Source organism: Aegilops tauschii, chromosome 2 (genome assembly GCF_002575655.3).
Source record: "Aegilops tauschii subsp. strangulata cultivar AL8/78 chromosome 2, Aet v6.0, whole genome shotgun sequence".
In the NCBI taxonomy this organism is placed as follows: Eukaryota; Viridiplantae; Streptophyta; class Magnoliopsida; order Poales; family Poaceae; genus Aegilops; species Aegilops tauschii.
The window spans coordinates 381,139,736-381,164,804 of record NC_053036.3 but is presented as its reverse complement, the minus strand read 5'-3'; the positions used below and the strand labels follow the sequence as shown (position 1 = coordinate 381,164,804).

At 48.8% G+C, this 25,069-nt stretch overlaps 4 protein-coding genes across 4 annotated transcripts; 1 reads left to right on the top strand and 3 right to left on the bottom strand.

The window, feature by feature from the left end:
- Nucleotides 1-3,508: 3,508 nt before the first annotated feature.
- LOC109753167 (transcription factor E2FA) lies at nt 3,509-8,415 on the top strand. The gene is made up of 14 exons (XM_020312089.4): nt 3,509-3,939; nt 5,213-5,402; nt 5,534-5,587; nt 5,807-5,892; nt 5,977-6,065; nt 6,139-6,190; nt 6,314-6,366; nt 6,462-6,512; nt 6,612-6,660; nt 6,811-6,876; nt 6,980-7,056; nt 7,135-7,354; nt 7,711-7,780; nt 7,867-8,415. Exons 1-14 carry the CDS (start codon nt 3,733-3,735, stop codon nt 7,977-7,979), a joined length of 1,377 nt encoding a protein of 458 aa, XP_020167678.1. The 5' UTR covers nt 3,509-3,732; the 3' UTR covers nt 7,980-8,415.
- Nucleotides 8,374-9,575, bottom strand: LOC109753168 (uncharacterized). Its single transcript, XM_020312091.4, has 3 exons — nt 9,224-9,575; nt 8,909-9,112; nt 8,374-8,829 (listed from the first exon to the last, which is right to left on the bottom strand). The coding sequence occupies exons 1-3, from the start codon at nt 9,461-9,463 to the stop codon at nt 8,671-8,673; spliced, it is 603 nt and encodes a 200-aa protein (XP_020167680.1). The 5' UTR covers nt 9,464-9,575; the 3' UTR covers nt 8,374-8,670.
- A 611-nt stretch (nt 9,576-10,186) lies between these two features.
- LOC109753181 (non-specific lipid transfer protein GPI-anchored 1-like) lies at nt 10,187-11,249 on the bottom strand. The gene is made up of 2 exons (XM_020312103.4): nt 10,482-11,249; nt 10,187-10,363 (listed from the first exon to the last, which is right to left on the bottom strand). Exons 1-2 carry the CDS (start codon nt 10,822-10,824, stop codon nt 10,329-10,331), a joined length of 378 nt encoding a protein of 125 aa, XP_020167692.1. The 5' UTR covers nt 10,825-11,249; the 3' UTR covers nt 10,187-10,328.
- A 4,115-nt stretch (nt 11,250-15,364) lies between these two features.
- Nucleotides 15,365-16,144, bottom strand: LOC109753182 (uncharacterized). The gene is made up of 2 exons (XM_020312104.4): nt 15,688-16,144; nt 15,365-15,604 (listed from the first exon to the last, which is right to left on the bottom strand). The coding sequence occupies exons 1-2, from the start codon at nt 16,028-16,030 to the stop codon at nt 15,588-15,590; spliced, it is 360 nt and encodes a 119-aa protein (XP_020167693.1). The 5' UTR covers nt 16,031-16,144; the 3' UTR covers nt 15,365-15,587.
- Between the last annotated feature and the right edge of the window lie 8,925 nt (nt 16,145-25,069).

Sequence of the window (25,069 nt, the reverse complement as noted above, 5' to 3'; positions counted from 1 at the left end):
ATCATCCTCATTGTACTCTTCTTGTGCTACCAACCCCTTGGGAGGAGTCTTCTTGGTGAAGTTGCTCTTGTTGGGGGAAAGACTTGACCTTGTCCTTTCGGATGAGCTTGCCATCATTGTCTTCCCTCTTCTCATAAGGACATTCCGCAACAAAGTGGCTCACATTGCCACAATTATAGCAAGTCCTCACTCGTTGCTTGACCTTCGCACCACTTGAGTTGTTCTTGTTGAAGTTGGGCCTTGTGTTCTTCTTGCTCCAAAATTGCCTTGAAGCAAGAGCCATGTGTTCATGATAAGCATACTTTGTATCTTCGGGATTGCTTTCCTCTTCTTCCTCTTCTTCCAAAATAACCTTGGCCTTCAAGGCAAGGTTGGGCTTCTTTGCTCTTTGAGAGCGTAACACTGCATTGTTGGCGGTCTTGTCCAAGATGCTCATAGCCACAAACTCATCCAACACTTCACTTGAGGACAAGGTGTGGAAGTCCGGCCTTTGATGAATGACGGAGGACATGGCCTTGTGGTAAGGCATCATGGCCTTGAGGAATTTGCGCTTGATCCAATTGTCATTCGTATCCTTGCTCCCATTATCTCGGAGTGAGATCGCGAGAGTAGTTAATCTCCAATAAAGTTCACGAGGTTCTTCATCTTCTTTCATTACAAACTCATCGGCTTCATCTTGCACCACTTCATAGTTGGAGCGTTGAATGCTTGCGCTTCCCCTGTAGAGGGACACAACATGGCGCCATGCATCCTTGGCCACGGTGAATGGCCGGAGGTGAGCAAGATCTTCATGTGGAATTGCATCTTGGATGATGAAGAGAGCATTCTCATTGAATTGATTGTCCGCGGCTTCTCTAGGGGTGAAGTTGCTTCGGTCATGCGGATAAAAACCTTCTTCAATGATTCTCCAAAGATTAGTATTAACATGGTTTAAATGACGCTTAAAGCGATAAACCCAAGAATCAAAGTCCTCATTTTTCACAATCTTAGGGGGAGGATCGGCATGATTCAAATGAGTGGAAGGAATCGATCCACCATAAGTAAGTGGAGGTTCCACATGGGCAAAGATGTCGTTTTCATTTTTACCACTAGAAGAAGGAGCCTTTTCACTAGTAGCTCCCCCCTTGTCGGAGTTAGCATCTGTCACCTTGTTAGTGGGATCACCCACTTTCATCGGTGTGGTAGATAGTTTAAGCCCTTCTAAGAAGTTATTAAACATGCTTACAACCTTGGTCGTCATGGAGGTTTTCAATGTGTCTAAAGCCACATTGAATTCCTCACGAGAGACCGCGGTTTCCCCATTGGCCGTAGACGAGATCGGATTAACACCGGAGTGCTCCTCACCACCGTCTACGGTGTCAACCATACTCTTCGGACGACAAAGTCCTTAATAAAGAGACGAGGCTCTGATACCAATTGAAAGGATCGATATAGTTGACTAGAGGGGGGTGAATAGGCAACTAACAATTTTTAGCTTTTTTTTACCAATTTAAACTTTGCATCAAAGTAGGTTGTCTAGATATGCAACTAGGTGAGCAACCTATATGATGCAACAACAACAAGCACACAAGCAAGCAAGGGATACAACACAAATAAGCTTGCACAAGTAAAGGCACGAGATAACCAAGAGTGGAGCCGGTGAAGACGAGGATGTGTTACCGAAGTTCCTTCCTTTTGAGGGGAAGTACGTTCCGTTGGAGCGGTGTGGAGGCACAATGCTCCCCAAGAAGCCACTAGGGCCACCGTATTCTCCTCACGCCCTCACACAATGCGAGATGCCGTGATTTCACTATTGGTGCCCTTGGAGGCGGCGACCGGACCTTTACAAACAAGGTTGGGGCAATCTCCATAACTTAATTGGAGGCTCCCAACGACACCACGAAGCTTCACCACAATGGAATATGGCTCCGCGGTGACCTCAACCGTCTAGGGTGCTCAAACACCCAGGAGTAACAAGATCCGCAAGGGATTAGTGGGGGGAATCAAATTTCTCTTGGTGGATGTGTAGATCGGGGCCTTCTCAACCAATCCCTAAAGAATCAACAAGTTTGATTGACTAGGGAGAGAGATCGGGCGAAAATGGAGCTTGGAGCAACAATGGAGCTTGGGGATGGAAGAGGTAGTCAACTCGGAGAAGAAGACACCCCTTATATAGTCAAAGAACAAATCCAACCGTTATCCACCAACTTAGCCTGCGAAGCACGGTACTACCGCGCCGGGGACGCGGTACTACCGCAAGGGCACATGGTACTACCGCAAGGCACTGCGGTAGTACCGCCCATGCAGCAGAATCTAAACTAGCCCTGAAGCGAAGGGGCAGAGGGCGGTAGAACCGCTGGCGGTACTACCGCAAGGCAGGGATAGACTAGATTTGGGAAGGCACGGACATATAAAAATACATCCGTGGCAACTTCCGATGAGTTGGGATCTATGCAAAAATCCGACACGGTAGTACTACAAGCCAGGGGCGGTACTATCGCGCGGGGCGCGGATGTAAAAAATTACATCCGCCCCTACTGCCGCGCATGCTGCTGAGCCTGACCAGACCGCACGGTACTACCGCGTAGGGCGCGGACGTAAAAAATTACATCCGCCCCTACTACCGCAAAAGCAGCAGCGCCTGGCCTGAGGCCACAGTACTACCGCTCCAAGGGTGCGGTACTACCGTGGGCACTTGCGGTACTACCGCGCCAGAGGCCGGTACTACCGCAAGGGCCTGCTGTACTACCGCTCCGAGGAGCAGTACTACCTCATGCCCCAGTTCAGCAACACGACATTTTGCATAGACAAGAAAAGATGGAGGACGCTCCAAAGAGCCAAAGGAAAGATGGTGCAAAAGGAGTAGATGTGTACCTGATGATTCCACCCAAACCTTTCCAAAGCGGACCCCCTCTTAACAGTACGACTTTCCTATGACTCAAATCCACCGAAAAGAAACATAGAGAAACACCGTCTTCAATAGTCTTCGAGGGGCACCAAATCATCTTGTGCCTAGTCATGATATGTCTGAAATACTCAATGCACTCCATGCCCGATCACACGTGACGCACGCGCCCGGTGCCCGGGCCACCCCATATCCGCCCTAGATTTGGGCTGAATATGAGGGTGCCGGTCAGCCCGGACGTTTGAGGTCGGTTCGAGGCGCCCGTCTGGTTCGTTTATTTTTGACCGGTCAGTGACCGGGCCGTCCGCCCGGGCGTTCGAGGGGTTTGAGGTGCCCGGCTGTAGATGCCTTTAGTTCATTAATTGCTCCTAATTATCACGTGACTTATGTGGTAAGCAACCTCAAAACAGACAAAAATAAAGCTCCCAATTTAATGATTCTTTTTAAATACGGAATAATGTTTACACGGACGGCACAAAGGCAGAAACTAAAACCACACAAGCGCCGCGGGGCTCCAGTCCCCCGCTACATTTACATCCAGACCCTCGAAGAAATAAAATAACCCCGTCGCAGAACAACCCTCTCCGTCGGCTTCCCTCCACATAACCTATCCGAAGTCGCAACTCGCAAACGCTACCAATTTCCCTCGCTTCCCTCGTTTTCTCTCCTCGCGCTTTTCCCCCTTAACCCCTCGCACCGCCCCGCTCCCCGCCGCCGACCCCGCCGGAACCCTACCCAAGGAGCCCGCATCGGGGCGATCGCCGGAGATCCGACCAGGACCAGGCTCTCCACGTGCCTGGCCGGTGATCGCCGGACTCGGTGGTGCTGCGGCCCTCCTGTCGGAGACCATGTCGGGAGGCGGCCGGCCGCAGGCCGCGCAGCAAATCGTGCAATCGGTGCAGAAGTGCGTTCCGCTGGCCCCGGAGCGTCCGCCCTTCGCCGTCCCCGCCGAATACCACCGGTTCCCCTTGCCGCCGTCCTCCTCCGCCCCGGCAGCAGCATCCCGGGGCAGCGCTGGCGGCGATGTCGAGGAGGGGATCATCATCAGGACGCCCGTGAGTTGCCTCTTTGAGCCTACCCATGAACTTTACTGTACCATGTGCTTGTTTCTTGGAGGGATCTTCGTACGGATTTGGTGAGGTTTTGTGCAGTTCGAGTTGTCATTTAGCGGAACATCGAACATGTTATACAATTTATTATCGGCATGTTGATTTCGGTAGAATCGTCCGCAGCTTATTACCATTCACTGAATAATTTGGGGAAACATTGATGCTAAGCTTCCATCGCATTGGATAGTCTATCGATTTATCTTGTATCGATTGCAAATTGGAGTAATCTTTTTCTAGAATACAAAGTGGAGTAATCTGTGTATGTAGTTCGCCGAGGAGATTTGGGGTTTGGGGGCGATAGGTAATGTTTGGATGGCAAATGCTACATTCAGGTTGTTTTCCTTAATCCTTCCCAGCTGCTTGAGAGTTGCTTCTTGTCGGCTTGGGAGGGTACTAGAGTAGCATTTTTTTAGGAATACCAATAAAGTAGCATTTGATACTTTGTAGAATCGGTTTAGATGTAAATTCGCTGTCGCCTCACTTTGTTGCAACTATGATTGGCAATTCTCAGTTCTGGTGCTTCTGTCATGTTTCTTTTTCTGTGAATAGCCATGTTATTGCTAATTTAGTTATTATTACTGCAATTCTCATGCCTGAGGTGTATGTATCTGCAACACAGAAATTGCTGCTCATGTAGTAATTTGCTTTGCACTTTGTTAGAGATATCTGTTTTCTTTGGATCACTGTGCTTGTTCCAGGTTAACGAGACAATGTTGCAGAAAAAACATGTTTGCGTGTTTATGATGGTTACTTCCCCAGAGTATAAAAAGATTTCATGATCTTTGTTATCTTGGAAAGTGTACACGACTTTTCACATTGAAGCTCCACAAATATAGTTGTGTTTTTTAGAGAGATTCTGAGTTTTCTGGTGAAGGAAATTGAAATTTGGGATTATTGGTAGCCATGATAGGATCACTGTTTGTGTTGTCATAGGTTCAATGCAGCTATAGCCTATACCTGACACTGGTGCTATCTGCACTAGGTTTTCTTATATCTTTGTATTGTGATCATGCGGATTGCTGTCCATTTTCATTGTTCATGTGTTGATTATACAGCATATAAACAAAATATTATCTGCCTACTAGACCCAGGAGGCATGTTGACTTACTCATGATACACTTACTGCATACTTGAGAATTTGAGATCTATTATTTGCATATGCCACTTAAGGCAATTTCTAATGTAAGATCACTGAATGATGCATTTTCTCCTTTTGCAGCTAAAAAGAAAAGCTCCATGTGGAGAAAGTGATGCCATTGAGTCAACTGAATGGATGATAACCAGCCCTGGGTTTACTGAAGGAGTTAGCAGTCCACATATGACCCCTGTCTCTGGAAAAGCTGCTAGGACATACAAATCAAAGGCTAAAGGCAGCAAAGATGGACTGCAGACCCCTATATCAAATGCTGGCACGTAGAAACCTCTTGTTCTGTACTACTGATTACATCAACATAGTTTTTTTTTTCACAACTTATACTTTTATATCTGAATGTGTTTTTTCTCACTAATATTTGAATGCATGCACCTTTGTGTTTTGAAGGTTCACCTGGTACTCCACTCACTCCTGGTTCTTCCCGCGCTGAACATTCATTAGGTATGTCTCGTCTCATACGATCTCTAGTTTTTCTCACCTTACTGCTGGGATTCAGCTTATGGTGCATTTATATCTGGTTATATCGTCATGCTTGATATTAGCTTTTACTTTTTTTTTCCGGGAATACCCAGCAGGAGTGCTGCCTATTCATTAAGTAGAAGAGAATTGCCTGGTTAGATATTAGCTTTTCTGACAGCTCTCTGTGTAATGTTTGTTCAGGGGAATTGACTAAAAAGTTCATCAGTTTGCTCAAGCAGGCTGAAGATGGCATTTTAGATTTGAATAATGTTGCAGAGATATTAGTGGTATAAATTTCTTCTCTTCTCATTAAAGCTAACATATATCTTGGTCCCTATTGATACAAGATTACCGATGGTTTCTAACAACAGGTTAAAAAAAGACGCATATACGACATTACAAATGTCCTTGAAGGAATTGGGCTGTTAGAAAAGAAGCTTAAGAACAGAATCCGTTGGAGGTAACCATTGTCTTCCTTCTAACTATTTATGCCTGTATTTATGGTGTGAAATGCTAAGCTCGCAACGCTGCAGGGGTTTGGATGACTCAGGAGCTAACTTAGACAATGAAATTTCAGTTTTGGAGGTATGTATTGCTGTAATTTTCTAGTTCTTGCAACCTTGAAATTGTCAGTTTTGATAATTTCTTCTGAAGATAGAAACAGAAAACATTTTAATCTAAGCAGCCTTTTGTGTAACCTTGTCGCAGACAGAACTTGAAAATCTTAAACTCCAAGAAAAAGCATTGGATAATCGTATAAGGTTGGTAGCTACTGGAGGTTGCAAAATTATTGACTGTAATTTGTCTGGTACCTAAAATAAATAGCTACATGATCTGAAAATAATTATACTTGCAGTGAAATGCATGAAAAGGTGAGGGAGTTAACTGAAGAGGAGAACAATCAGAGGTAAACTATATTCCTTCCATGTTTGGCTTTTGTACTTAAATTAATAGCATGCCAGTTTCTAATCATGTACTAATCTTTTTCTGGTATTCCTGCCTTTAGGTGGCTATACCTTACCGAGGATGACATCAAGGGATTGCCCTGCTTTCAGGTCTGTCTGTTTTACTGAGAAATGCAATATTATTCATTTCCAAAGGTCACTTTATTGCTAATTGTTCAGAGTTAGCTTAACAGACCAGCTATAATAATCTGTATGGAGATAATTTTGTTGCGATCTCATATGGTCTTTGTCGTTCTGCAGAATGAAACACTAATCGCGATAAAAGCACCTCATGGCACTACACTGGAAGTACCAGATCCTGATGAGGTAATGAAACAGTAAAAGTGATGAGTTCTCCATCTACTTCGTCTATTGTTTAATAATTATTACTAACTATTTTGCGACCTCTGTGAATCTGTTCCTTAATCAGGCTGGTGATTATATCCAAAGGAGATACACAATCGTAATAAGGAGTACAATGGGTTCCATCGATCTTTACCTGGTTAGGTAATGTGTCAGTCTTCTCTTTAAGGCTTATGCATTAAACGGTAGATTGTCTGATTAGCATTCTTATTATATTTTTAGTAAATTTGAGGAAAACATGGAAGAGCTGGTTGGTGTCGCAACGCCTCCAAGGCACGCAAATGTGGCAGAACCTGCCTCCACAGACGGATTCATAGCAACAGAAGCTGGACAAAGCAGCAGATCAAAGGACAAGTTGCCGAATATTCAGCATATCCACAGAACTCCAGATCTAAATGCTCAAGACTTTGGGGGGATGGCAAAGATAACTCCAGAATTTCATGTACGTTCCTTATAAAAAAATGTTGATGCAAGTCGATATGAACTTTACGTTCTGTATAAATAAACTATTATGGAAGGTAAAAAAACAATCATATCATTGAACTGAAAAGTACACCGGACTCTGATTTTTTTTCACTTCATAATTTTTTTGTCCATGACATCTGTGAACATCAACTCACATTAGTTGCCTATATATATATATATATTCTTGGACTCTTGATCTTTGTACTATCCAATCACCTTTCTGGTAGCAATAACAGTAATCTATTTTTAGCTTTTTATTGTTTATTATCTTGTATTGATATGATATCCAGACTCTCAAAGACCCAGGGCTCATGCTTCTACACACTTTTGCAGGTTGATGCTGACTACTACCTTCTCACTGACGGTGATGCCAGCAGCATTACAGATATGTGGAGAACAGCACGTATCCTTTAAGGAATGAATTCACTGTGATCTTGTTTAAAAAGGCACAACCTGACCTCAACTTTGAAGTACTTGACTAATGAACAGCAGAAGTGCAGTGGGATCAGTTCTTAGCTGAAGAGGCAACCGCCCCTCGCACACCCCAGCAACAGCCAGCAGTTGTCGGTAAATCTACAGCTGTAGGCCCAACCTGTGGATAGACAACAAGATGATGATTAGGACATTCTGGAACAACAGAGTTCGTTTCTTGGGGATGGTAAATGTTCTTCCTGGGACTCTTTGGAGACTGGTGATTTCTACCAAATTTTGCGTCCTTTCTGGCAGTGATCTGGCGATATGTGTTCAGTAACTTATTGCTTTGCCGTCCCTCAATGGTTTCACCTCCTTCTTCCAGTTAGCGTATGTACATTGAGTCGCTAGTATTTTGTGTCATCAGTCTGCCGCTTGAGCTTACCAGGTGATTTTCTCCAACTGGATTCCCCTGATAAGGTCAGTTTGGGCGCCTGGTTCTTCCTCTGCAAAACATGTAAATATTCTGGCAGACGTGTACAAAGTACAATGGCTGACTTATACCATTATACTAGGACATATGTCGAGCAAATTGTGCAAATTCCATGCAGAAGAGTTTACAGGTCATTTCCCAAGCATTGAAGGTTTCTGGACTCATCATTCGTTGTTATTACTAGCTAAAAATCGATATATTCCCAGTTACTAGTACTAGTTTGTCTCTGATACATTGGGATTACTATCCTGTTTTACAAGAGCAGCAAACATACAAAACAAGTAGGCAAAATCGTACTTTAGCCAGATTTCATTTACACTAGCAGAACATCTAAAACAGCAAGTGCACTTGGATCGAAGTGCCTACACTTGACTGCTGCATCAGTCTAGTCAGTCGCCTCCCTTGGTGATCTTCCCTATCCAGTTGGCCACCACCGGCGTGAGCGCCACAGTCGGCGGGAACCTTATCGGCGACGCGGCCTTATGCGCGGCGTAGGCCAGCGCGAATGTCCCCACCTTCCCTCCGGTCTCGTCCGTGGCGATCCCAATCTGCAGCATTTATATTACAACAAAGCACAACCCCCGTCTGTGATTAAGAAGTTTGTGACCAGCTCGAAGTAGCTCTGACCTTGCCGAGCAGCTGCTGGACGTCGACGCCGGCGTTGATGAGGAGGTAGCAGGCGGTGAAGGAGATGAGCGAGAGCGTGATCGAGGTGGCCAGGTACGCGCCGCCGTACTTGCCCAGGAGCTCCTTGGCCTGCTCCGTTCTCGACTTCTTCGGCTTCCCCTCCTCCCCTTCCTCGCCTCCCTCCTCCTCCTTCGAGCTAAATATCTGAAGCAAGCAAACACGTCAGGCGTCACACGATTCATTTCACGTGCGCTTGGAAATTTCACTTCATGTATACGTAGTATACGAGAAGGCTGCGGTGGTGCACGTGCTTACCTTCCAGAGGCCGACCTCGAGGCCGTACTTCTCGGTGATCTCCTCGGCCGTCTTGGCGTCCTCCTCCTTGGTTTCCGGCACGGCGGAGAGCGCCCGGCGCGGCTGCCGGAGAGGCCGAGCGGCGAGGAAGCCGGGCGGGAGCTGCCGCTTGGGCTGCAGTAACTGGAGGTTGCGGTGGAGGTACCTGGCCGTGGCCGTGGGAGCGGCGTGGTTGGCAAGGGGGAGAGCTGGCGCGGCCATGGATGGAGCACGGACGATTGGATGGAGTGGAACCAGCAGAGGCTGCAGAGCGAAGACCGCCGAAGGAGGGGGTGGGGACGCGGGGGCAGGAAGAGATAGGAACCGGGGACGCCAGGTGGTACAATGTTACTGGGTGTTTTATGCGATGGACGGCTGAGATCGATGCGGGCTTGGGCTGATGTGCTGATGCAAACGTGAGGTGGAGGCAGGTGACAAGTAGCCATCGCTGTGCCATTGAGTATGTACGGAGTGCGTGTAGGCGCAGGGCCAATAGCTCATTGCTTTTACACTTTTGTTACTAGTAACTCCCTCCGTTTACCTTTCAAAAAAACTCCCTCCGTTTAGATACATTCATTTTTAGCCATTTATCCGTCAATTAATTTTGGACAGAGGAAATATATATGATACTAGTACAATATCATCCGTTTTTTTTGCGGGCAGTACAATATCGTCCGTTATCCAATTTGTCGAACGATTTCATACACAGGAGCAATCCTCGACCAGCGTGACAGTGTTTCAGCTTCTACCTTTGCTAGCGGATACCCGCACGTTACCATCGGGATTATTGGCGTTTGTATACAGACATAATCTATGGTCTTTTCTGGCTACACGATAAGTGTTCGATTCTGTTTTCACGCAATCAACAATCAGAAAATGCTGCCATTTTCAGAGTTGGGCGCAACGGCGTCGTTCTTTGCATCCTCGATTCACGGCACAAACAAAGCCCACTGAAGCACGGGGATCATTTTCTCCATACAATGTACAGTAAATTTTTTTAACACTCCATACAATGTGCTGGTGTCTGCATACGGAGACACGAACTTACTAGCCTTATTTAACCGCTTTGGTGCTGGTAAACCGTCGATCAGTCCTTCAGCTGCAGGCTGGGCATGGTGTAGTCTGCAAAAGAAAAATCACACGTGATTACTCACCCAACGCGTCGTCGACTGTTTCATAATCCAACGAATTCCTAGGCCAAGAACCAAGCCAGCAATGAATGAAACAGCACGTAACGTACCGCCGCACTTGTAGCCGATGGGGCGGTCGGCCAGGTCGCAGCGCTTGGGGATGGTGATGGCCACCTCCGGCTTGACCCCGACCCGGCGCACGATCTTGGAGAGCAGCACCGCGCAGAGGCACGCGGGGCTCCTCTCCCCGATCTCCTTCACCGCTGCGCAGCAGCGGTCCGAAGGCTTGGAGTCCGGGTCCTTCCCCGCCGCCACGCACGGCACCAGCTTCAGGGCCTCCTGGTCCGGCGGGGTGGCGCCGCACTCGTCCTGCCCCCCCGCGAGCCGCGGCGCGGCGGCGAGGACGGCGGCGAGGACCAGCGCGGCCGCGGACACCGAGATCAGGGATCTCATTGTTGTGCTCGTGGTGGTTTACTCTCCCTTTGCTCGGCTCTTGTGTGCGCGCGCGCTGTCGTGGCTAAACGGCTGCTTAGCTTCTGCTTATATATACAGTGTCATGGATTGCCGACCATGCAAGGAGCACGAACCTCGTGATGGACACAGCAGTCCCACTGCCAGATGCACCATCCGTCAGAATTATGCTCTACGTTAAGAAGCACAGGCATAGCACGCTCGAGGGAACAAGATACGTGTGTGGCGCCGTCCTTTTTTTCTTCTCACGATAAATGTGTGGCACAACTTCCTTCGTAGCGTGCTGCAATCTAGTACTGTACTTCCTTCGTTCTTAAATATAAGTCTTTGTAGAGATTCCATTATAAACTACATACGGATGTATGTAGATGCATTTTAAGTATGAATTCATTCATTTTGTTCCGTATGTAGTTCATTTAGTGGAATCTCTACAAAAACTTACATTTAGAAACGGAGGGAATATCATACATGTACGGCGTTTGTGATGGCATGAAGGGTTGATACTACGGCTTGTGAACGCAGAACCATTAGTGATGGCAACCAATTAGAGTTCCCTTTTAGAAACGCCAACTACTCAAGTTGGTCCAGTTAAACGAGGGAAACCGCCCAAAAACCATACAAAACTCTCTCCATTCGCAAATATAAGTCTTTCTAAAGATTTTAACAAGTGACTACATACGAAGCAAAATGAGTGAATCTACATTCAAAATATGTCTACATACATCAATATGTTGCAGTCTATTTGAAATGTTTAAAAAGATTTATATTTAGGAACAGAGGAAGTACAACACATGGTGAACTAAAAATTCAGCAAAAAGCACACACAAACCCATTAGTTATTAATTAAGGCACACCGTTTGAACTAGACCCTGTAGTGTGCGTTTTTACGCCAAGTGACAACTACTCCCTCCGTTCCATAATATAAGAGCGTTTTTTACACTAGTGTCCAAAATGCTTTTATATTATGGGACAGAGGGAGTAGTTAGACTGAAAAAGCATATCACACATCAAATATATTGGACTGTACACAAGTTTGTATATTTTGTATACATATAGTGTCTATCATTGTTAATCGAGGTAATTACACGGGAGTGCTACAACTTCGCTGCATGGTCAGTTTTAATGCTAAAAGTTGCAAAATGCACATTTTGATTATCAAACTTAACTGGATGTGCAAATATGGTGCCTCCATGTGTCTGCGGCCGTATGTGGCGCTCACGTGGCACACCAGTGTAGTCGTGGCCTAATGTTAGTGGGTGGGATACGGGGAAGCATTAGTTGTCCCCCGCGCTATTGTTTTTGCAAAAAAAAAAACTAACGTTCTTTTAGTTGCGCAAAAAGCCCCTTCATGAAGTGGCGATCGTTTAATTTTTTTCACATAGGTACTCCAAATGAGCTACATCTTCACTCACACTCCGCACCGCTTCGTCTCCCCTTCATTGTTGTCATCCTCTCTCTCTCTCTCTCTCTTGTTCTAAGGTGGTGGCAGAGGTGGTGCGTCATGGTGACCAGCGTTGCAGGTGAGGGAAGACCCTCGCCGTCGACTGCCGGCGAATCAACACCATCATATGGCGAGTCATGCCCTGCCTCGCCCTGTCTCTGTTACGGTTAACTAGATGCATGATCATGCACTCAAGTCTTTGTTTTTCTTGCTCAATACATGTGTTGAGCAAAATATTTCTATGGAGTAATCCACCATGGTCTACAAGCAGTAGCAAGTTCTTGTGCTCTATTATTGCAGCTATCATTTGCAACATGTTGCATCACATATCATCTGCCACTTTCATAAAAGAAACCCTTACGATGGATCTGAAGTAAAGAAACCATCAAATTATCCTGCATGAACAAAATAGCACAAATTCAGGTAATAAATTCACATAACTGATAACACTAGTACACAAAAAAGCAGTTAAATGTACTATTGTTAGTGTCACAACAATTCAAAAATTCAATTAACCAACAGAATATACAATATAATTAAGCAAATTTAGCAATACATTTAACTAACTATTCCAATTAACTCCAGTAGTTACAATGTCATAAATATTCAGTTAATTAACTGTAGAAAAATTCAGTGCACACAATTTTCAGTTAACTTCAATACACATTTCACAAAAATTTAGGAACGAAACCATATAGAAATTCGGTTAACCAACATTACAAGATTTTCAGTTGTGGAACATTATGATTTTTGAAAAACACATGACCCACAAGATTACTAAAAAAATTGAGCACAAATGTTGCCAAATCCGTTGCCATCATGTTATTGACCAACGAATTTGCTCCACAAAATTGCCTCATTCAAGCCACCAAAAAAACCATAGCACAATTCAGGATGCAAGGGGCAATGCCGTCAAGAATTAATCCATACAAATATTTCGCTCAATACATGGATTAAGCAAGTAAACCAAAGACTTGAGTCTCCGGTTAACCCTAACCGAAATAGGAGTGAGAGATGGACCAGAAAACTAAGAGGGAGCGAGTTGGGCATGACTCGCCGTACAAATGGTGTTGATTCGCCTGACAGTCGATGATGAGGGTCGTCCATCGCCTCCGACATACCGTCATGCACCACCCTCCACCACCGCCTTGGAATGGTCGCACACGAGGGGCGGCGGGGGGGGGGGGGGGGGGAGGCGAAGTGGTGGGGAGTGCAAGTCAAGATGTTATGCAGTTGGGGGGGGGGGCAATGCACAGAAATTCAAGGGTTGTCTCTTCCCAACTTTGGAGGGTTTTTGCGCATTTTAAAATCATATGAGGAGGTTTTCTGCAAAAAATGTGCAGGATAGCCAGTGCCTCTCCCTATCCACCCACTGAGAGTGGGCCATGGCCACGCTGGCGTGCCACGCAAACGCCACATAGGGTCGCATACGCGAGGGGGCGCCATATTTGCATGCCAAGATAAGTTCGGTCACTCAAAACTTGTATTTTGTTAGTTTTAGTGCTAAACTATCCATCCACCAAGTTCTCTCTCTCTCTCTCAACAATTCTATAAGTACATATTGCAAATCATAGGGTTTTCAAATCCTATAGGAGTACATGGTATGTGACATCTTAATCCTATGTTTTTTCTATCCCTAATTCCTAAGTTTTAAAATTTCGGCAATCCAAAAAGGTATGATCGAAAGGTACATACTAAAGAATTCCATCGTTTTCAAATCCTATAGGAGTACATGATATTTGGCATCTTAATCATGTGTTTGTTTTCTATGACCATCCAAAGTACATATTGCAGAATCCCATGTTTTCTTCTTTCTGTTGCATCCACCAGCGGCGTGATGTGAGCAAAGCACGTTGTCGCCGATGGGCCTCTGTTTTAGTGGAGCAAACTTGTTTAAGCCCGTGAGCTTGTAGTAGCAGCGGCCGGGAAGTCGTCCATGTACACTAGAAGATGCCGACGGCGATCTGCGGTAGCAAATTGCCGCCCTAGAGAAGAACATGGCAGAGAAGGCCTGTAAAATGCCCCAGTTTCGCCAAGACGAAGTCTAGGAACACAAAGCTCACACGCTTTCTGGTGTTTCTGGTGAGGCCGAGAGTGCCGCACCTTCATCCATCGGAACTGGAGCCAAAGGACCCAGACATAGAACCACGTTTCACATGACAGCGTGACCGAGACAAACCTGTAGGAAAAAAAGCCAGACCCGAAGAACCAGATCTAATAACATACCATCTTCCACATGTCTCCCGACGATACGAGCAAGCATCACTGGAACGAGGTTGAGGCGGGTAGAATTTACAGTAATGCTGACAACGACAGTGTCGTCTCGCCATCGCCACCGTCAAACAGAGATATACCTTATGCCCCAGGAGAAAAAAAATACGGCTCCCGAAAATAGGTCGGGTCCTCCCCGCATATCCCACCGGTGAACTGGCGGTGGCGTAGGACGCCGGTGATTTACTGGAAGAGGAGAATAACAATATTTGTTCAATTACATATTTGTTTCCACGGAGTGACAATAGCTAGTTTGACCCGTAAATAATTACGCGAAGTCATCCGATTAAGATCTTCATATTCTTTTTTGTACTTGTAGAAATCTCATGTTTAGATTGGATGGCACATTATATGGGGTAGGTCGGTAGGTGTATCGCGAATCAACATGTGATGTGATTGGATGGATAGGAAGACAACGGTATCCAAAGTCCACCCGAGTTCAAGTCTTAGACTAGACATTAGTGCTCGCATTTTTCTGGATTCATTTCAGGTCTTCCGGCAACATGCGTTCAGTGGGAGATGTTCCCGTTGACTACGAAGATATATGCGGCGATTTCGTTAATCTCAAAATGATGTGCCGGCTTAATCTTTCGGAGGTGCCCATATGGGTGAGTGTATGAACGTTTGCATATGTACCGTGTTAAAAAAAAGGCCGGTCCTTTTTATCCTCTTTCAAATTTGCTAATAACCAACCTTTGTATGAATATATGCAGTTTTGGTGCAGATACCGAGAGTGGTAACTTTTCTGTTCGACTTTTTTTTTGCAGTGTGTCCATCACTTGTGTGAATTCATTCGTTCCAAAGGATCAATTTGCTGACGAAGATAACTCTTTTATTATTCTGGGGTATAGCTCGGATAGCTGCAACACCCTCGAGAAACAAAGGTACTCATACTCATGAACATAACACAGAGGGCAGTACACCTCTGAAACAGGGCGTTCCACATCATGGAACTAACATTATTTCTGATTGATAAACAACACTCAGCAGCATCCATTCATCGCCCCCGCAGCGCATCAAGTGGCCTCGAGGCTCACGGCAGAGTGTAAGCTGCAAAAAGAGCAAGGATTTCAGACAGGGAGCAACAACACATAATTAAGCCATGGCATTGTCAGGTGACCCGTTCTGCGTACCTCCGCACTTGTAGCCGACAGGGCGGTCGACGAGGTTGCAGCGCTTGGGGATGGACATGGCGACCTCCGGCTTGATGCCGGCGCTCTTGGCGGTGTCGGAGAGCATGACGGCGCAGAGGCACTTGGGGCTCTGCTTGCCGATGGTGTGTACAGCCGTGCAGCACCCGCTGGACGGCGCCGACTTGGGGTCCTGCCCCGCCGACGCGCACGGCGCCAGCTTCAGCGCCATCTTGTCCGCCGGCGTCTTCCCGCACTCGCCGGCCCCGTGCGCGCCGCGCGGCGCCGCGAGGCACGCCGCGGCCGCGACCACCAGAGCGAGCACCAGCAGACTCCTCATCGACATCGTCGCCTCACCTCGATCGCTAAGATGACAGTGTGGTTGCTTAGTGTTCACTAGTACTAGAACTCAGTACGTGTGCGGGCTACTCGTAAGCTAGCTGCTGCCTGTTTCATGGCCTCGGAGCTGATGCTTATATAGTGGTAGCGTCGAGTGTGGCTGTGGCGACCGACCCGAGCTCATGATGGCCGCGGGCATCGGTGGAGCGAGCACTGACGCACACCGGCGCGGGCTGTGTCGGCACGCGGCGCCTCGCCCAATGGCGTTGCGCCAAGCTCGACCAGGCCGCAGCTAGTGGGTTGTTGTGTCCTACGCGAAGTTTTGCATACTTGCTTCTACACGGCGCGCCGCGCCGGCCGGCAGCTTTAATCGTTAGTTTGAAGGCCTGGGCGGGCCGGGCATATGGCACGCTGTGAGTTGGGACCTTTGCTTTGGGGGCATGCGTGAAGCAGCCAAAGCACCGTGAACTAAGTGGCTGGTTTGGTTATCGGGTTGTTTCGGTGGATGCGGCACTTGGATTTGCGGCGGGAAGAAATTAAAGAAGTGCTCATTGCTGGTGCGGTGCTGCCGCGTCGCCGTGTCGCCGGCGTCGGTGGTGGTCTCATTTTTTTTTTCAGAGTACGCCTACGCGTATCATAGCTTTATAGAAGGCATAATTTGAGTTACAAGAAACTACATTCGTCGCGAACAACACGCATAACACAAACATCACACTTAAACAAGGGCAAAGAAGAACAACCGTGTAGAAAGCTACAACGCAAAGAGCCTATCCTAAACGAAACACAATACCGCGTCACGATCGACACCGGACACATCCGAAGAACACCAACTTCCACAGAACTTCACTTGTCGATGCACCATCCACTCTTAAAGCATAAGAAGAAGTGGCAAGTGGGTGGCAAGACTCGATCCGGTTTGAGGAAGACGCCGTCTTGGACACACGGGCTACGGGCGTACATAGTGCCGCAGAGGATCAAGGAGGATAGCGGCGAACACTGGAGGAGAGCGACGAGGAGCCGATCATGTCTTCAAACACAATGCTCCCAACAGAGGAACGCCGTCATTGTGCCGATCCAACCAAATCAAGGCTTTCGCCCGGAGACAGCCACAACTCCAAGCAAGCGAGGGACATGACAAACTTGCCTCGACGACGCCTTCAAGGAGGGGAATTATGTAGGAGATATGCCATAGAGGCAGTAATAACAGTTATTTTGTATCTCCAAGTTTGTAATGAATGTTTATGATCCATGCTATAACTGCAATGATTCTCGAGTCTACAATATCCACGAGGCTCGGAGGGAACTCATATGCACGTGTGGTATAATAAACGGTAAAATATATTCCTAGTCTTGCCTCTAAGACTAGTTCAAGTATTGCATGATGATCCTGTTTCCTGATCATGGGCATGACTATGCCGGCAATTTTGAGGGCACATGGTTTGGTAGAACGCTTGTGTTGAATCAACCCGGATTGATATTATGCTATGAGATACCTTCGTCACAAGTTTATGGTTAATATCATTGAGATAGTTAATGTTTGCATAATTCCTTAGACCATGAGAGTATCAAGTTCCTTCGTGCTTGCTTCGTGAACTTTGGGGTTTGTTAAACGTCATCCGTAACTGGGTGGCTATTACGGCAGCTTTCGGGTTCACGGAAAAGTATAGGAAGTAACAAGATAGCTCAAGATTGGGATTTGCTCCTCCGACGATGGAGAGATATACTCGGGCCCTCTCGGTGTAACGGTATCCATCATCGTCTGGCCAGACACATTGTGATTTGATCACTGGGATGCCGGAACACGGAAACGAGAAAAGAGAACAAAACCGGTAACGAGGTAACTTGCATGGTGGACAAATTGTTCGTCCATGGGCATGCAATAAATCTCACCTCGGGTGTTTGTGACATATCGCGAAGCAACAGGAATAGCTCACTGCAACTGGAGGTTCACTCGAATATTCATTCGTGTGGGTATAGGGGTCAATATGGGTGTCCACGGCTCCGATGTTGATCATTGATCGGAAGGGGTTCCAGGTCATGTCTATACTTCACCGAACCTATAGGGTCACACGCTTAAGGGTCATCTATCCGCTGAATACTAGACAGGGAGTCTGAGAGAAAATCACCGAAAAAGTTTCGGACACCGAAAAGTTTCGGACAGCGGAATCGTACCGCAGAGATAGGTCATCGGATAAGTTTCGATGATACCGAAAAGTTGTTTCGAGATACACCATTAAGTCAAATTGGTTTCGGCACATGCCTGATAATTCTTGGAGGATGCCAGAATCATTCTGGAAGCTTTTTGGAATTTTCTGAGATAAAAACCGGAAATGTTCCGGAGCTGCCGGAGCCACTTCAGATGCTTTTCGCAGATGAAAATCACTAAACCGGAATTGTTTCGGAACGCGTTGAAAATAATTTTGGTGGGTACTGGAAATGTTCTAAGCCCACATAAATATTTTCAGTTCGAACAGACGCTGAAAAATGTCGTCGTGAATAGTGAAAGTGCTTTTTGGGATATTTTATGGTGAGTCACCTTTTGGGATATCTCCAAAAGGCTTCTAGAAGGGCTTGGGGGCCAAGCATGCTCCTCATGGGGGTCCCCCAAGGGGGTTGGCCGGCCACATGTGTGGGGCTCCATGGAGCTCCACTTCACTCCCCATTATGCCCTTCATGTGTGACATTTGCATGGGCATTTTGGGTTTTTGTGAGCCATCCCTACCCCTTGGCTTTCCTATAAATAGAGGAGGAGTGGGCAGCCCAAAGCTCATCCCTTGCTCTCATACACATGCCATGCATTATCTGGCTTCTTCTCTCCCTCCGACGAAAAGAGTTTCGTAGAGCCGTAAGGCTGTCTGGGTTCCGGCAGGAACTAGTTCTGGACGGCGAAGCCCTGCCGGATAGCTGACACCGTATGTGTGCAACCCCGTAGAGAGATTGTAGTTTCGATCTTTTGCCTGAGGGGCTGTTCGAGTGTCCTCCCGAAGGGCTGTCCGAGTCTTCGTCCGAGTTTCGAGGGTCCTCCCGAAGGGCTGTCCGCGACATTGTCCGGGGGACTGTCCGACCGCCTCCCGAAGGGCTGTCCGGAGAGGGAGTACATCCTCGCGGTTGGGAGGTTGTAAATCCTAACTGCGGGGATCTGCACCGACTCTTCTTCCGCTGCGCTTCGAGTCGGTACGGATCAGATCAAACCTTGTATGCAGTCTCCATAGTGGTCCTGGGCGTGCTCGCTATACCGAAAATTTTCGTTTTCTGTCGCGTTCCCCTACAAATTACACCCACGGGTGCCATCGCCGCCGGCCCGACGAAAGTCAAGCAAGATTTTCATCCGCAAGTCGCACCTCATCACACGCCCTAGAATTGGGCAACGCCGTCCCAGAAGCTTCACACCGCCGCCACCGCAGCTCTTCGCCAACATATAGCTGCAACTCCAGGGGCCAACGACCGGAAGCCCGGCAATGAGAATACCGGCCACACCAACAAGACCCCGCCTGGACAAGGAACCACAGCCGCCCCACACCTCCGACAAGGACCAAGAAGCCCGCAACAGCCATCGCCCACTCCAAGGGACAACCTTTGCGACGCCTGAACCCGCAACTCCGTGAAGCCAAGCAGCACCACCGCTCCTCACACCGCACAGATGTGGCCGGCAGCGCGCTGCTCGCCAAGACTCCATCTTGGCCGAGTCTCATAGCACCGCCGGCACCAACCTGTCCGCGGACTCGCACTGCTACCTCCAGACGACGCTGCAACCTCCCAGCCGCGCCATCCCCTCGCTGTCGACGCTTGCCAGGCCTGCCGCTCCGCCATACCTCCTGCCGAGCTCCGGCCGCCACCCCACCTCCGGCCAACGCCACTGGCCGGGCTGAATCCCGCCACGAAGAGAATCGTCGTGCTGCCACCAGCCCAAGCCAGCAGCATCGCCGCCATCCACCACCGCCACCTGCCAGTGCGCCCCACCGACGCGCCGGCCTCCGAGCTCCGTCGTTGACTGAAGAAGAGGCCCCTCGCAGCCCTGCTCCAGGGTGGGCGAGGGAAGGTCCCGCCGCCGCCGGCACCGCGCGGGCTTTGCCCGGTGGCACCCGCCGCCGACGGCGGCGGGAGAGGAGGTGGATGGGGGTTGGGGGGCAGCTAGGGTTCGAGCGCCCGGGGTCGCGGGGCTGGGTTCGACGTCAACAAGTCTTACAATGTCGATTTTCCCGAGGTGGTGGTGTCATCATTTGATGCATAGTTACGGTCCCATTATAATGAAGACCCAATTTCAAAAATGAAATAAAATAATGAAGACCGAGGCCATTTTGCGAACAAGTTCTTTTTTGTTTGACGGGTGGAGACTTGTAGTTCAGTATAGACAATAGTACTTTTTCTACATCAAAGTACTCTTTATTGCAAAGTGATTATCATAGTTTTTTTTTACAAGAGTATCAATAATCTCTATAGATGGATGTTCCATCCACCTCGCACACACCTTACTTCTATCTAGTTTGGCTAAATCACGGGCAATGTAATTTATCTCTCTAGAAGCATGATTAAAAATAATATACGGAAAATCATACGCAAGATTATATATAGACAATCGAACTTGTTTACAAAGCTAGGAACCGTTTATGCGAATGCCTCTCGCCCGCAGCGACCATACGTATGGCCCGGCCTAGTAACGTGTGCGCTCGCTCGATCGGGTTTGATCGCTGCTGCGTTCGTTCGTTTTTTTTCTTCGGCTTTCTTTGGTTGCTTTTTATTTATTTATATTTGGTTCTTTAACGATTTTTTTGGGTTCGTTATATTTGTCACCTACATTTTAAGCGGTAATGATTATATTTTCAACACAATTTTTTTACATTGTGCTTTTTTTAATTTGATGAACATTTTTTTGAAACATGAGCATATTTCTTTCAAATGTCACGTACATTTTTTAAATGGCAATAAACAACTTTTTAACCTACACGAGCATGTTTTTATTAGTATAAACATTTCTATAAATGTGCATGAACAATGTTTCGAAACACGAAAAATTTTCTTTGAAATGTCATGCAAGCGTTTTTTTTACATTGTATACACATTTGAAAATAACATACAGTACAATACTAGAACAATCCCCTTTCGGTTTTCTGCGGTGCTGATCTTCCAAGCCGGGCGTGGCCACGGGGTGGGCAAGGTAGAGCAAGGGGGAACGCGTGATGGCCCGCGGCTAGCTGCCGTGGCGGCGGCGGCGGGTTCGTAGAGGCGTTGCGGATTTTCCGGAAGAACTCGTGCGTGCTGGTCTCCAAATCAGTGGGCTGCTCGTGCATGAGGAAAGCTTGTAAGGGTGTCCTCTTTGAGTCCATGTCTGGCCGAGTCGGGGACCTGTGTTGGGGCTGCGGTTCTGGCGCCGACCACCCGGGAGGCCGCATCTCGCCGTTGCTGATCTGGAAAGACATGGGGGGGGGGGGGGGGGGGGGGGGTAGCCGGGGCAGAGAGTTTTGGCGCTGCGCTGAAGGGCCAGTTGTTCGTGTCAGGCGGAGGAAGAGCAATAGGTATGAATCTCTCTGTAACCTCCCATTTTCCTTTTGCTTGGCGGCATATGCACTTCATAATTTCAGTTATTTAGTTTGTCTGTTAAGTAATTTAAGAGATCTGGTGATAATTATAAAATTATGCAGTTAAAATTTCTACTTAGCAGATAACCTGTACATACATACTGTTGATATTCATGTATGGACTATTTGTAGGATGCGCCGTCGCTCGCCGCTCGCAGTGGCGTAGCGCCGCCAACCATACCTTATGCAGAGGGAAGATGTACATCGCAGCATCACCCCCAAACTCTTTGGCCGAGTGGATTTGGCGGAGCCTGAACAGGTACTGAAATCCCTAAATTTTTCTCCATGTCACATGAGCTAAATTTCATCCCAGATTATAAATCGATGGGTAGAATCGCCATCCCGCAATCATACTTAAGATCAAGTAAATTAGACATTTAGATCTCCATGCTGCAGCCACTTTTTCATGGAGCTGGTAGAATAGAGATTGAGATTAGGGTACTATTCATTAGAGGGAATCTTAGAGTTGGGGATCGTGTCTTCTGGACGTCTTAATATGAGAGAGATGAGGGTAGATTCAATAGATTTGATATCCATTCTAAAATAAAATAAAATGGTACGATCTTTATTATTCGCTTTCAATTTATTCCTCTGTTAGACCTTTCAGCCTGAGCATTTCATAGTTGTGGATGACACTAGGAGAGTTGGGACAATTTTCGTTGGTTTATTTCTCACACAATGCCATGCCAACCTGAGGGGTTGGGGATACATACTTATAGGCTGCTAGCCAGCCAAGCATATGCTAAGATGCTAGTCTAAGATGCTGCTAAGATGCCAGTCTAAGATGCTAGTCTAAGATGCTATCCTAACTGCCAGTCCTTGATGGCCAGGGATTCTATCCTAACTGCCACAAGGACCATGTGCTGCAGCCAAAGGACCATGTGCTGCAGCCCCACAAAGACCTTAGTACATAGACTTATCCATCATTCTCCCCCTAAGTCTTGTACGTCGTTTTGTGGGAGGGTTGAATCATCCCGATCCTGGAGCAGAGTTCGAGGAACTTGATCCTCCCAAGAGGCTTGGTGAGCAGGTCTGCGAGCTGGTCCGTGGTGTTGATGTAGCTCGCCTCGATGCTCCCTTCTTCCACACAGCTGCGGATGAAGTGGTACCTCAGTCGGATGTGCTTGCTCCGTTCGTGGAAAACGGGTTCTTTGCCAGGGCCAGGGCGGACTTGCTGTCCACCAGGAGCTGCACCGTTCTGGTGTCTTGAACAAGAAGATCACCAAGCAGTCGAGCGAGCCAGAGCGCCTGAGTGCAGGCGGTGGAGGCCGCTATGTACTCAGCCTCACAGCTGGACAGGGCCACCACCTGCTGCTTGACTGATTGCCAGCTCACGAGACACTTGCCGAGGAAGAAGAGGATCCCGCTCGTGCTCTTGCTGGTGTCGATGTCGCCGGCGTGGTCGCTGTACCCGACGAAGTGTGCCGCCCCCGGACACCTAGGGTAGTGGAGGCCGTGGTCGAGGGTCCCTGCTACGTAGCGGACGATCCTCTTCACTGCCTGCTGGTGTTCCGACGTCGGTCGCTCCATGAACCGACTGACATAGCCGACGGAGAATGCCAAGTCCGGTCGTGTGTGGGCGAGGTAGCGAAGGCTCCCCACAAGGCGTCGGTACTGCGTAGCATCCACTTCCTCCGCCTTGCTGTCGCGGCTCAGTTTCAGCCTCTCCTCCATCGGAGTGAGAGCTGGGTGACAGTCGGTGAGCCCAGCTAGCTCAACGATGCGCTTGGCGTAGGCGGACTGTCGAAGCGCGATCCCGGAGTGATCCTGGTGCACCTCAATCCCAAGATAGAAGGAGAGGAGCCCCAGATCACTCATCTGGAAGGTGGCCTTCATGTCTTCCTTGAACGCTGCCACCTCTGCATCTTTGGTGCCGGTAATCACCAAGTCGTCAACATAGACGCCCACCAGCAGGGCGTTTCCTCCACTGCCCCGTCGGTAGACGGCCGCCTCATGCGGGCTTTGCTCGAAGCCCATCTTCTTTAGCGTGGAGTCCAGCTTGGCGTTCCACGCCCTAGGTGCCTGCCGTAGGCCATAGAGAGCCTTGCGCAGGCGGAGTACCTTGCCCTCCTGGCCAGGGATCGCAAATCCCGGTGGCTGATGCACGTAGACTTCCTCCTTCAAGTCGCCGTTGAGGAATGCCGACTTGACATCCATGTGATGGACATGCCAGCCCTCCTGGGCAGCCAGCGCGAGGAGAAGTCGCACGGACTCCATCCGTGCCACGGGAGCGAAAGCGTCGTCGAAGTCGACTCCTTCCTGTTGCAAGAAGCCTCGGGCCACCAAGCGAGCCTTGTGCTTGATGATGGCGCCGGCTCCATCCCTCTTCAGCTTGAACACCCACTTAAGGGTGATTGCGCGGTGACCACGAGGGAGGTCAGCGAGCTCCCAGGTGCGGTTTTGCTCGACCGCATCCATCTCCAACTGCATCGCGGCGCGCCATGCCGCGTCTCTCTCGGCCTCTGCAAAAGACCGTGGTTCGCCGTCTTCACACGCGATTTGTAGCTGCGCCTCCAGGTCACGTGGCACCAGTCTCGGCACCGGCTGGTCGCCGAGTAGATCTTCCATCGTACGATACCGCAGCGGTTCGCCGCCATAATACGCGTCGATCCGCTCCTCGTCGTGAGTGAGCGGAGAAGCGAACTTCGTCGGGTTGTGCTCTGCGTGAGCTGGTGCTGATGAAGATGAGCCCGGGGTGGTGATTGCCGGGGCTGGAGTGTGCGGCGTCGCCGGTTGTGGTGCCGTCGGCGTAGCAGGCACCGGAGTCGATGTGGTTTTGGGGGCCGGGGTAGGCGTGCCCGGCGACGAGGAGCTGGTTGCTCCCCCGGCTTCCTTGAAGTGGACGTACTCGACAATGAAGTCGTCGTACGTCGGCGTCGAGCCGTCGTCCACCGCCTTGTCCCATTGCCACCCTCGCCCTTCGTTGAACACGACGTCTCGCGCCGTGCGCACACGCTGTGTCTTTGGGTTGAGGATGCGGTAGGCCTTTGAGCCCTCCGCGTAGCCGATGAAGACTCCCGGAGTGCTCCTGTCGTCGAGCTTGCCGATGTGACCGAGCTCCTTGGCGAACGCAAGGCAGCCAAAGACCCGCAAGTGGGAGACCGCCGGCTTCCGCCCATGCCAGGCCTCGTACGGTGTCCTGCCGTCGAGTGCCTTGGTAGGCGAGCGGTTTAGGATGTAGACGACTGTTAGCACCGCCTCTCCCCAGAAGACAGCCGGCATCCCTCTCTGCTTGAGGAGAGCTCGAGCCATCCCCACAACCGTCTGGTTGCGCCGCTCGACGACGCCGTTTTGCTGCGGGCTGTACGGCGCGGAGTAGTGGCGCTGGATGCCCTCATCGGCGCAGTACGACGCGAATTCAGCCGCCGTGAATTCGCCGCCGTTGTCAGTGCGCAACACGCGCAATTTGCGGCCGCTCTCCGCCTCCACACCAACCTGCGCGCGCCTGATGGCGTCCGCCGCCTCTCCCT